Below are 13,893 nucleotides of genomic sequence, written 5' to 3' on the forward strand. Positions count from 1 at the left end.
GTTCTTATTGCGAAATAGGAGCACTATTTATCAATCTGTAATAAAAGACGTGAGAAAATTCTGTCTTTTTTAAAGACAAACATTTTTGAGGTGAAATACCCAAAAAGAAGTTTGTAAAAAAATGAATCCGCCTCAACAATATAGAACTTATCTATAATTTTATTGTTGTGAATTGGATATTATTATCTTTTAATCTTAGTATTATTGCATTAATTTTATTCAATTTTACCTCTTATTTAACAGAAGAAGAAGAAGTGCGCCACAGAGTATTGCAAGACGATGCAAGTCTTGGTATTACTTCGCTCTTTACTTACTTTAATGTACATTGGATCCTATAAAATTTGATCGATTTGTAGTATGCACCTAATCTTTATTAATTAAAATTGTGTTTCAATCGACAAACCTTCCGCTATAAAGATGTGCCGGTTTTAAAACAATTTCGATTTTATGGACAGTTGTACTTTTATCATTCAATTAAAATTTTTCCTACATTTGAAGCATTGTGGGAATGTGAGATTTCTCAATTGTTACGTAATGTAGGCAACACAAACACCCCGAGATGGCGCCTTCCTTCCCATTTAAAACTAATTTTATCCAGAGGCATCGGACGGCGTCGCGACGTTCTGCATTGTTGCCGCATCAATCCACCCCATAGCCACTCACTTCAGTTTGACGTCTCTGACTTATAAAATCACGCTATTCCCTTATTTAGGGCATTCATTTCGATCTAATCGCGTTTCTAAATATTATAAATTTTGTGCTGTTTTGAAATTTTCGTCGATTTTTCACCTGCAGCGTTGTGGACTTTTTTCCGGGCAAGTTGTACGATTCGCGTAAAGTGTTTACTATTTAAGTGTGATTTCTGGCAGTGAACTGGATTCGTACGAATTTCGACTGATCGAGGACTACCTCGAGATGCCAGTTAGGAAGCAAGGTAAGTTCCACTGTCAGATTTACTTTGATCTTTGATCGAATAATGACATGACATGAGAGAAGGCAGTCAGCCTAAACTGGGACAATGTAGAGTGCGTTGCCTTTTATTTTATTTAGAGCGAATAATCGGTACGGCTGTTCTTTCGTCAATACCGCATGTTGTACTGCGAGCACGTGCTTGAAATATAGTGGGGGATAAACCAGAGGGTGACTATGGAGGGGTGAAAGTCGCTCGAAAGAACAATCTCGGTCTGATCACACCGGCGACCTGTTTTCCTACTCAAACACTGATCGATAGTAATTCTGTTTGGCTCACATGTATACGTGTACTTAAATAATTAGAAATTTGTTGGATATTTGCTGAAATGCTGTTATGTTAATCGAGGAAGAATGCGATTGTTATCAGTCAATTTAGCTATATGTCCCGCTTTTGCAAACCTGTAACGTTTTAATTTCTAATCGCTTCTTTTTTCAGTAAGAAACTGTTTGCAGGACTTAAATTAGACTTAAAAAGCAGTCAAAGTTATGTACGATATGAAAATAGTAGATATCTATACACTGTGGCCAAGATAAGAAGGGATTGTGGGGGTTCTCGGAAACCGTAATTGGTTAGATAGGAAAAAAGTTTGGAAATTATAATACTAATAATATGGAGGTTTCAAATCTTTGATACTAATCTTGGTTTCTGCTAAAATACACCCTGTATCAATGGATACAGGGTGTAATGTTCTCTACAGGGTGTCCCACCGCGAACCGCCGCGACCGATATCTGGCACAATGTAATTAGCAGAAATTTGAAAATTGTCAGTGTGCCGAGGTCATTGGGGGCAAGCCGCCTAAAATATTTTCAAGATTGCCACACTTCCGGTTGTACCGGAAGTGCGTATCAACTTGCTTATTTTAAATGGAACATCCTATATATTATTGCATTTTTGAATTCTACTCCAAATTCTAAATGTATTTCGTGTGTACTATCCTATACCTAAGTCTAATCGTTTTTGAGATATTTGAAATTTTATGTAAAAAATTACAGTTGCAGCCACTCGAATAATTATTCATTTTTCCTATAAGGGAATTTGTCATACTTAGTTTGAGTTGCATTTATTGTTGAAAAGGACTTACTTTAATGGAATTTCGAACATTTTGAAAACTATTAATACAAAGGGTTAAAAAAATAAGTTTACAATCCAGTTGAGAATACCGGCCAAAATAATTTTTTTCAAATGGAAACCCCCATTTTTGGTAATTTTGTCATATTCAGTATTAAAAATAAGTGTAAGTTTGTGTAACGATGTCTATTCCAAAAGTGTTTAGTTTTCGAAATATTGCCAATTTAATGTTTTCATATGGCTATTTTGCAGCATCTTCTTTTAAATCCTGTCACTCTTAGTTCCCATGACGAAAGCGGCCATTTTTAATATAATCAAATGCCAAAGGAATGCTGACTGCTGTCAGTTACCTTTTGAAAATAATCAGTAATCATGCCCGGGCGCTTAAACTATACAAACGAAGATTATTTAAACTTATTTATCATTTATGGAGAATTTTTAATTTGAGACACCCTGTATCATTAAATATAAGTAGTATAAAGTAGATGTTAAAACGGGGTGGCCAAAGTTCAATCAATAACTCGGTACATATTTATATCGCCTTGTTTTTTAGCCCAGATATAAAAATTGGTTGTTTATTGAAAATAACTATGAAACTGTTACGTTTAGCTACATAAACTCTTTTATAAACTTACTTTAATTTTTGCCGCCAAATCGATCTGAATAGGACAACATAGGGGTTTCCATTTGAATTTTTTGGATAATATTCCTTTTTTGACAGTCAAGTTCAATGTTCCATAACGTCTTTTTTATGAGAGATGCAAAACTCAGTTTCTGCACATTGAGTCATGGCACCTTTGCCTACAACAAGCTAAAGTTATATTCAAATTTATTGCCCTAAATAGGCGGAACCACGAATTATTTCCAAGTATGCATCTGTCAATTTTTTTGGAAGAATGGATATTATTCCACAACAGTTGGAATTTTGTACCCATTTCATTTAACAAAATGACGTAAAAATCCGACAAAGAATACAAAAATGTTATAATATACAGGGTGTTCCATTTAAAATAAGCGAGTAAGTACCTACTTCCGGTATAACTGGAAGTGCAACCCACTTGCAAATATTTTAGATCAGCGGTTCTCAAACTTTTTTGGTGACGGAACCCTTTTAAAGAACTAAATTTTTAACGGAGCCCTAAACCCCAACTAAACTAAAAACAAAACGAGTTATATGTGTATCGTTTATTAATAAGCATAGGTACCTACAAAAAAAAGGTTTTTTGTAATGAAATGAAAATTGCTAGGCAGCCATAATCGGCTGCTGCAAGTATAAATATCGTTTTTTTCAAAATGGCGACGCTTCCGGAAACATCGAAAATCTTCGATATCTTGGTTTTTTTAAATGGAAAGTCCCTATTTTCATTTCATATTTGTATTCACCATTAAATTTTGAGTTTAAAACGTCCATTTGTCGACACTTGCCTGTCATAGTTTTTGGCATATGTAACATTTACTGAAAAAAAAACAGGGATGCAGAGGTTAATTTGAAAAATCATAACTCCTGAACCATTCCAATTTTTTTACTCAATTTTTCAAGGGTTTGGTCGCCATTTTGCATTGATTCCGACACTTTTGTTATTCATGCGTGTGTTGCGGTGTTTCAAAGTTGACAATCAAAAAATGCCTCCATTACAATTTCTGATTCAAATTTACGGATTACTTCCATAGCCGACTACTGAAGAAGAAGAAAGAAGTATAAGAAAACAGTATCTAATATTTCTTCCAAAAAATGTCAATAACTCATAAACGACTTTAGAGGAACGTACACCAACGTTTCCATTAAAAAATTCCTAGATAGTAATTCCGGAAGTGCCGTATTTAGACTTGCAGCAACCGATTATGGTTGCCTGCCAAATTTCATATTAATAAGATTTCGGGAAATGACATTTTTTCTAACGAACGGGCTACGTGAATCACTCTGTATTATTATGTACCCGTAAAATCTATAAGTAGGCACTTTTTTTCGGTAGTTTATTTTTATCTTAGGTAACTTTATTCTTATAGATTCCTCTTTAATATATGTGGGTATTAATTTTATTGTCTGTGGAGCCCTACCGTAGACTTTGCGGAGCACACTTTGAGTAACGCTGCATTAGATGATATAGCCTCAATATGCCTCTATATGCCCTATACAAGGTGTCCCACCGGAACAGCCGCGGATCGATATCTGGCAAACTGTAATTAGGAGGAATTTCAAAATTGGACAGTCTGTCGAAGTCATTGAGGGCAAAGGGTCTAAAATATTTTCAAGATGGCCATACTTCCGGTTATACCGGAAGTAGGTATCAATTTGCTTATTTCAAATGGAACATTCTATATATTATTACATTTTTAAATTCCACTCCAAATTCGAAATATATCTTATATGTATATTATGCTATACCGTTTTTTACATATTTGAAATTTTGTGTTAAACATTACAGTTGCAGCCACTTGAATAATTATTCGTTTTTCTTATCAGGGAACATATTCTGCTTAATTTAAGTCGTATTTACTGTTGAAAATGACTTACTTTAATGGAATTTCGACAAAATTTTGATAAGTATTAGTACAAAGTGTTCAAAAAATACGTTTCAAAATGACCCGGAAGTGTGGCCGTCTTGAAAATATTTTAGATCGCTTGCCCCCAATGACTTCGGCACATGGTTCAATTTGCAAGTTTCTCCTAATATCAATTTTCCAGATATCGATCGCGGCGGTTCCCGGTGGGACACCCTGTATATTATTATGTTTTTTAATGCTTCTTCAAATTCTAAATAACGAAAAGGAGATTCTAAATACTTGGAAGAAATACTTCTGCAAACTGCTCAATGATGAAGAAAATACGCCAGGGTAATTAAGAACTATCAGCTAGAGGATATCTATTCTGCGACACACTATAGGCAAGCGGAAAGAGAAAAAAATCGATTATATAAGACATTAATTTCAAAAAGTTACTTTGACGTTTCGATAAAACGAGCATATTAAATTAGTTAAATAACATATTTTATTCTTAGGCCATTTATCAATGCCAGTATTTTCCAGCAAAATTACTTTATATTTCTAGTCCTATTTCAGAATACAATTTAGCTGGATATAGCGGCAGTGAAACGACCAGTAAACGGCACCAACTGATAAAACTAAACCGAATGTAGAAACAGAAGCATTGACGATGGGAGTTGAGAGTTTTCATCTGATATGTCTCCTGCATTCGGTCCCTTTTCTATAGGAAACTTATCGCTCTGTATTGAAACCAGAGTTGTGCAGCTAGCATTATTTGCTATTTGCAACCTGGTTTCAAAGCTGGAGCGGTTACATGTCACTGATGCAAACAAAATTTTTATGTAGGTCGTCCAAACACAAGCATAATTAAAAAACTTGTAGCTCGGTTGAATATTTACTTATAGTAAGTCTAAATGCCCCTAAATCAAATATACGTAGATTTCTCTCAATATATTTTGAAAATTATAATGGTTTGTTGCCAGAGGTTAATTATTATAAAACATGGAATTTGTAAGTAACAAGGTTTTGAAAAACAATTGTGAACAACTAATATAAATATATTGCTCTCTTAAGACCTTCATACTCTAGTAAGATATAAGAACAATCGTGGCGTGGAAAGGTCTGTACCAGAATCTTTGGGCTCATTCAACGTAATCCAGAACTTTATTTTGAGAATCTTGAAAGTAAAATTAGCTTGTCGAACAGTAATACAGATTATCTGGAAACACGACGGACAAGCGAACAGCAAATGCCCGAGATTATTTCATGTTGATCTGACCTATTATTATTAGTCGACTTATCAAAAAGTGCTTCCTAAGGAACTCTTTGAAGATGAACCTTCGCCATGGCCCGATTCACATTTGTGCGGCCGGTCAATGCTGTAAGAATGTTTTTCATAAGAGCAACTGCAACGACTTGAATGGAAATAAATTGAAAATAACATCATTCTACGGTCAAATGGTTTCTTAAGATTTTGATGTGAAAGCACATTAATCAAATTTTGGTGTAAAAAATTAAACCATTTGTTCTAAAAAATTTTCTGCTCCTTAACATTTCTGGGCACTAGATGATTTACCGATATTTGTAAGAAGAATCGAGTCCAATTTTAAAATATCTACAGAACTGGGCTCATGATGCAAATGACAAGAACTACCATGAGTGAAGACCTACTCAATAAACTAAAATCGCTGTAAAATTTATCAATTTTATCACACAATACACACTTGCCAGGGCGGTAAGCATTAGTTAATAATTGGATAATTCACCAACAAAGCCTTTGCACAATAACAGTGAACAATTTTACGTTTTTGTTCACACATACTTTCCTCGTTCGGTTATTAAATATTACCGTAGTTCATATTTATTCTTATAAAATAAATTAAAAAGTGGCTAATAATGATAATAATGCTGAAGTAGAACAAATATTTTCAGTTATCCCTGAATACGACGGAGGCCAAACTATTTTGCACATTGTTGTGAATGCTAATGATTGCGCTAATAATATGTCCACGCGCGCTCGAATTACTATTTTAGTCATTCCCATTTGATAATAAGCTACGCGAAAGAGCAGCTCTAATTAAATCTAAACTAAATATCTTACGAAACCCCTTATCTTTTCTAGAAATCAAAAAAGTTTTAGCCTCACATTTTAGCGATCCTCCAGATCTATATTCTCTTATTCAATATTTTTTAAATCGAGGAATCCAAATTTTCTTTTACTTCGCTTGTAGATCGTAGATGATGGCCTTAGCTGGAATAGTATGGAGCCATTTAAAACATCCGACACGTTTTGGGTTTCTAACTATCGTTTTCCTGTTGGCAATGTCTCGTTCTCTGATATTTTGTTATTAAAAAAGGTTTTGTTGGTTCAAGTAGATATATCTCACTGTTTTCGAGATACCCATTTCACATTAAAACCCCAAGTGATTTTTTAAATTAACTCAAGTTGGATCCCTAATATTGTCTTAAATTAACGTTTTGAAAGCTAAAAAAGAAATGGGCAAAATAGTTTGTTTTTATGCACAAAATAAATTAAATGCTGCATAAGATTTCCCAAACAACAATTTAGTTTGATCAATACGACAATCATTTACCTATTAATTCTATCTAAATATTTTATATTAATTATAATCATTTTATATTTAATTAATTAATATAATTAAAGTCAGAGGAGTTCTGTTTAAATAATTATTATGAAATAATAATTAATAATTGAAATATAATTGGAAATTATAGTTGGCGATGGGCCTCTTAAAATCCTAATTTTTTTCTGAACTTAACGATATAACTGTTCCTATGTTTATCTCTTTTTTAACCGTAAAAATGCAAAAGAACATTAGCAATGTGTAGTAGGCTCTGGAAACAAGAACGATATTATCACACAAAGCAGAAAACAAAAATGAACCAACGAATCGTTTAAATTAAATGTTCAAATTGACTTCCGTTTACGTCCAGGCACTTTTGGCATTTTCTAATAATTTTTAATGACACATTTCTTATGATTTGTGCACGGATACTTCTTATTGCTGAACGTATTCCATTTACTAGCTCTTCAATGCCATTGGTGTTTGTCATGTAGATCTTGTTTTTAAGGGTACCCCACAGAAAATAATCCAGAGGTGTTAAGTCCGGTGAACGTGCTGGCCACCGAATGGATCCTGCATTGGGAATCCAACCAGGAAAATGTTGTTGTAAATATTCACATACAACTCGTGAGTTGTGTGGAGGTGCACCATCATGTTGAAAATATGCCCATTATCGATACGCTGCTAACGGTAATTTTTTTACAATTTTGCAAAAAGTGTAAATATCTTTTGCTATTTAAATTTTGATTATAAAAGAATCTCCAATAATTTTATCACTAAATTTCCATCATCAAATTTCTTGTTTCCAGAGCCTACTACACATTTTTAATGTTCTGTTGAATTTTTACGGTTAAAAAAAGAGATAAACATAGTAACACTTATATCGTTAAACTCAGAAAAAATCAGGATTTTGAAAGGCCTATAGCCAACAAGCCATGATTACAATTTTAAAAAACATAAATTTATTTTTTATCTCGTAAATCAAGTTGACTATGACAACGAGTGCTAGTTTGTTGGATTCACCGCAAAAAGTTCTACCAAGGGCAATTTTAACTTCTTTTCTAAGTTAAGCAGTTTACGTCATATGTTATAATTAAAAAAGTTTTGATTTATTGTAAAGTATGTATTTATGTTATGTCTTTTCAGAATATTTCGGAAACCAAGTCGGGTACCTAAATTTTGAAAACGGTAATGAACAAGCAATCGAATTTTGCCCAATTTTGCCCATTTAACGGATTCTCTATCTTTAAAAATGTAGAAGTTACTCATAAAAAGATTCAGAAAATGGCCACCCTGTATACATTTTTTGTTTTATATTTTCACCCCTGTACTTCGAAAACTACTAACTTTCAAATAAGACAATTTTGCCTGGAACGCAATATTTTTGCTTAAACAATATGCCATTGAATTTGTCACATTAGTAGAGGACCATCCTGTATATTTTGATGGAATGTTAGGCCTTTGCTTTTCATTATCTTTATATTAGATATAAATCTAAATAATAAACAATTAATTATATGTTTTCAAAACTTTCTTCTTCGCAAAGTTGAAAACGGCACTGAAATAATAAATATTAACTGTAACAAATGCCAAAAACATCAATTTGAATGAAATAAACATTTCAGAAAGAACTGAACACATTTCAAGGTGAAATGTATTTTGATGAAATTACTACAGGTTGAACTTGAATGATACCGTTCATAGTTAAACACTGCGCGCTCTCCGCCCTCTATCTCTAAAACGGTTTAAAGTATAAAATAATTTTTGAAACAAAAGTTGCAGAGAATTTAATCCACTACAATATTTATAATAAATAGAAATAGCATAAAACTTACAGGAAACCAGATATTTTCAAGAAATGCGCGAAAACACGATTTTTGGACCTTTGACATCAGTTATCGCAGTCGCGTTCACACTATGATAAGTAGGTTTTGAGACAAGTTTTAGGATGCTAAAATAAAAGTTTATACGAGTTTACAGCCTATCATGGATTCCGAACTGAAACCACTAATATGACTGGACTAAAATAAAAAACTTAAGCAAAAGAACTAAAATCCCACTATAACATAATAGCCGTTTCATTTAGTAGAAGCGCATTGTGATATTTCTAAAACGAATAGCAGGAAACATCTTCCGCTTGCTCTATAAGGCACCCACACTCAGTTCATAAATCTGTGGATGGCTGTTCTTTGAACTTCGCCTGAGACAAGTTAAGGGTATTTTACAATTTGCCAAATTTCCTCTAGTTTCGAATGAAGATTTATGCACGTTTTCCGTGACAGCAACTTTAATTATTTAGTATTTGTTTGATTGAGAGTTATGCTCTTGAATAGATTATTAATCTTTTTAAAGCTTTAAATAACTGTAAACTATTGCAGCAGCTTGGTGATTGACCCATCAAGACCATTTTTCCTGAGAAACTCCTTCCTATTTGGGCCTCATACATTGTCAAGTAAATATGTTTCAACTCAATTTGACCGCTTAATCGCATTAGTCGGGTTATCCGCTAAATCGTTCATTTGTCCATAAGAGCTGCAATCACAGTCCAATGCGTTTTTAGCTAAAGAGTTTCCACACAAACGGGTAAACGAATAGAGAATGCTCCGCCGCTATAGCAGCAAAGAATATTGGATAAAGCACTCACTGAGTTACAAATTAATTCAATTTAGAACAAACTTTTACAGTGCTCTCGTTATCGAGATTCATCAATTTCTTTAAAAAAATCGATTATTGGCCATGGAACAGTTAAACTGAATAGCAATCAACTCCAGGCCACATTTACGGCATTATTTACAAGTTGGGCAATAGCCGTATTCAAATTACCAATAGTGGTTAAGTTCAGTAATAAATATCCCGATTTTAGATTGCTTAAGTTTTCCAAAATTATTTCAAACTGTTAAGGAAATGGTGATGTGAGATACATTGTTAGAATTACACAATGTGACTCAAGAAAAGTTATAAATTAAATACGAATTAAGATATAACGTTCCATTGCATTATTACGATTTTTTGCCGAAAGCGTTTCACTTGACAGAAAATAAACGAAATTCGTAAATCTCAACGAATAAAGTGGCGCCTGAAAAATGTAATATTTTGGGTGGACATTAATCTAGAAATGATACGTTACGATACACAAATATTTTAACTATTGTTTTATCATCAATCTACCTACTTGTTTGGGTCCAAACGTCAGTATTTCAATATTAGTATGTCTGAACTAACATCATTCGAACAGCAATATGTCCAAACGTTTAATTAATCAAGGTATTACGTACTTAAGCTATTTACACTGAGAAACTGTCAAATATGCTTTGGTGCAATCTGGATACAATTAATTACATTATAAGCAGTTGACATACTACGAGTGACTGGCCTCATTCTAATTAGCATACAATTTATACAAAACTTAATCAATGTGTTGAAGTTAACAAGATTAACATTTTTCAAAAATGTATTCTAGTAATGCGACTAAGTTACTAAAAATCTGCAAATCAACGTAAAATTCGGATATAATTTTAAAAGGGACAGTTTATGTGGGACAAATTACCTCTTCATTAGAACTTGGATCGTAAATTGATCACTTATTTGTTGAACATTTTCTACACACGTTTCTTTGGAGAGCAGTTGGCTTCTCACAACATTTACTTTATCTCCGCCCTATTTTTGTCCGTACTTTATCCCTACGTAACCTATCTAATTTCATTATATTGTATATTAGATGATATTGTGTCGATTTCCAGAAAGCTTTAGTGAACAAAACATCCGCTCTATTGGAGCTGAAGCAATAAAGCAGAAAGTAATTAATTAACTTATTCGATTTACTAATAAGATTATGCATTGTCAAGTCGCGATAATTCAATTATAAACTCCATGTTAAGCATGTAAATAGGAATTATTGATTATATTAATTATTTAAATGATTACTCAGAAATATTGTGATTTAGGAAACGTACAGTGTAAATTTATTAAACGATATAAACTTATTAGTTTGCTTCTTAATCAAAATCTAATCTTTATAACGCCGTGTATAGCAAAATTAACTATGTTTAGGATATTAATTATTGAAAAAGTAAAGTATAAAATTCGTCACGAAATAATTATTTAACACAGAGAAGTAAATAAGAGTCGTTTATTTATCTCTGCTTTGTTTATTAGAATTATTCTCAAATCTTAAAATACGCCGACTGAGAGCCGTGTGTTTTGATGTACTATCATTACGGGGGTTTTAGCCATTTGCTATACCACGCTGGCCAGAGCGGGTTGGTAGAGTTGATAATTAATTTCCTTAGTTCTCTGTTGTAATGGTTATACCGCCATGACTTGGTCGTCAGAGCCTCTTTGGTTTTCTAGCAGGGGGTACCAACGTGCAGGCGAGGTTGACAATAGGGTCGGAATTATCTGTTGTTGTGCCGTCACCCCTTACCCCCCATTTTTAATAATTTACTTCAATTATTCAAATTAGTTAATCTATTAAAAGTTGAATGATTGCAAAATCCCCGATTTTTACGCTTCGTAGAAATTTATCTTAGTGAATTTAAATTAAAATTATATTAGCGAATGAATATGTTTTGTCACGCCGAAAAGTTCTAGAATAGCCCCTTCTTAACCTAGTTGAAAATATGCAACTATTTTATACCACATTTGATAAATATATTGCATGGCAAATTTTCGTTCATTTACTCATGGAAATAACATTCTATTATGTTACCAATTGAATTTTATTTACGAAGACACTTTTAATCACAAATAATGATTTTCAAAAGCAAACTCGCTTGGCTGAAAAGTGAAAAATTACACAAACGTATAGCTCGTTTAATTTATAGATATTTAACGGTGGAAAAATAACACACATTCAACCTTTTTTTGGCGGTTTTATTAAGTAATAAATAACTGTAGGCGATGGAGTTATATGTAGCTTTATGTATATTTGATATAATATATATATAATATATGATTATACCATAGTAATACTCACTTAGGTTTCTGCAAAATCGACGATTAAAACACATGAAGCCTTAAGTTTTTTGAAATTTGTCTTAATGGTTCATTTTCTATTAATTTTTTTTTACATTTATGTCATTTCTGTCTTAGGCAGACGGTTCTGTCGATTTGGTTTGATTTAATATATCAATTATATCAAGTATGTTTGTCAAAATTTTTCTAAAGTTGCAATAATTTTTTTGCTTTCCGATATAAGCTTTTTTCAAAAAAACTGTAATGTCCTACTGGTTCTTTAAATTTTTAAGAGTTGTTAATTATTTTGCAGTGACACATATTTTTGAATAAAATAACTTTAGGTACTGGACAGTACTTTAAGTACTGAATATATTTTTTTGATTAGCGAAAATCAGGAACACTTCAAGCAGTTATCTGTTCTTCAGATGAGATTTGTCCGTTTTAGCTCACTGTTTATAGCCACAGCTAATAACAAGTGTTTGCATAGATACCTATACGAAACGGCATTCCTAAGATAAAACATTTTTAAGCGCTAAATCTTCAAACGCTTGCTCATGCTAATTCCTGTTGCAGATTCGAAAAAAACCGAAAATACTTCTTTAAAAAGTTGCGAGTTGAATGAGTCTGTATAATTGAATAATGTTCTAGAAAAATCTGATTCATAAATATGCCTATGTCGCAGGGAAAATGTAGTTGTAAAAAATATTCAGGCATATAAGAAAAGTATAATAACAAAGTATGATATTGTTTATTGCATTAAGCGTGCACAAGTTAATTATTAAACATATCAAAACTTTTGCTGTAATTTTGGCTTTGAACAATCCAGGGCGATTTGTAAGTGATACTTTTTCACCTGTATATAGAAGTATTGGAAACAAACAACATTTTTGAATATGGCGTTTTGGAAAAAATTAAAAAGTTACATCAATTGTTTCAAAAGGATCCAGCGATATTGTAGAACATACCGTCGTTCGAGGTGAAGTCGGACAATTTTTTACAATACTTTTTCGAATAGGTAAGTATACATACAGGGTGATTCTAAATTGGCGTCATTCCTCTGGGGGTGTTATCTGGCGGTGTTATAGAAGTACAGAAAAACTAGTAAAATAAATTAATTGTCATTAAAAACTGAGAAATTTGCAAAAAACTATATCAGAAATACGGCAGCAATGTTTTTCAAGGTAATTTGCCTAATTAACATTGCGCAAATACCTGTTGCTTCGTAATTATTTAAAATTCTGGTTACCATGGATAAATAGAGAGTGACAATAAGATAGACAAGGATAAACGGTAAATTCAACAGGAATCGTTGAATGACGGAACCTATTTCGAAATGTCAACCTGTTCTCATAACCTCGAATTCTGCGGAATACAACACCAAACATTTGAATGGTTAACTGCAAACGAGCTAGTGCCTGTGTAATCTCCTTATTATCCATTCTTATCAAGCAGCTTCTCGTATTCAGTTAATTAACTCGCTCCATTTGTATCTCTTTGTGCTGTGTGTATCGTACAAACGTGGTAGGAATGTAGTCGGTATTTATTTGGTGCTTGGGAAAGTGTCAGTTATTGTGCTCTGAGTGCCCCTGGAAGGCCCTGATTCGATTATGTCCAATACTTGTTCCTCTGTGCTTGGAACCCGAACATCGATTGTCGTCCACTATCTTCCTGGAACCACTCTCCTCGCTCTTTGTTGGCGTGAGTTCTTTCAGCTTCTGCTTTGTTACTATAGCATTTCCCCTGAACTAATCGCAGATCCGCAAATTCGTGAAAGAAAATTCAAAGTAAGTCACAGTTTGACAGATTATTGTTATTATTGACAAGGG

General features: G+C 33.0%; 1 protein-coding gene across 1 annotated transcript in view; it reads left to right on the plus strand.

Moving 5' to 3' along the window:
- The first annotated feature begins 675 nt into the window (after positions 1–675).
- Positions 676–13,893, plus strand: part of LOC109533899 (disks large 1 tumor suppressor protein) — a 476,297-nt gene continuing 463,079 nt past the window's right edge. Inside the window, exon 1 of the mRNA XM_048670186.1 lies at positions 676–934. Coding sequence (XP_048526143.1) covers positions 916–934 — 19 coding nt within the window. The 5' untranslated portion in view covers positions 676–915. The remainder of the gene's footprint in view (positions 935–13,893) is intronic.

Source organism: Dendroctonus ponderosae, unplaced genomic scaffold (assembly GCF_020466585.1).
Source record: "Dendroctonus ponderosae isolate FM_Combo_2020 unplaced genomic scaffold, Dpon_F_20191213v2 Dpon_F_20191213_1, whole genome shotgun sequence".
Taxonomy (NCBI): Eukaryota; Metazoa; Arthropoda; class Insecta; order Coleoptera; family Curculionidae; genus Dendroctonus; species Dendroctonus ponderosae.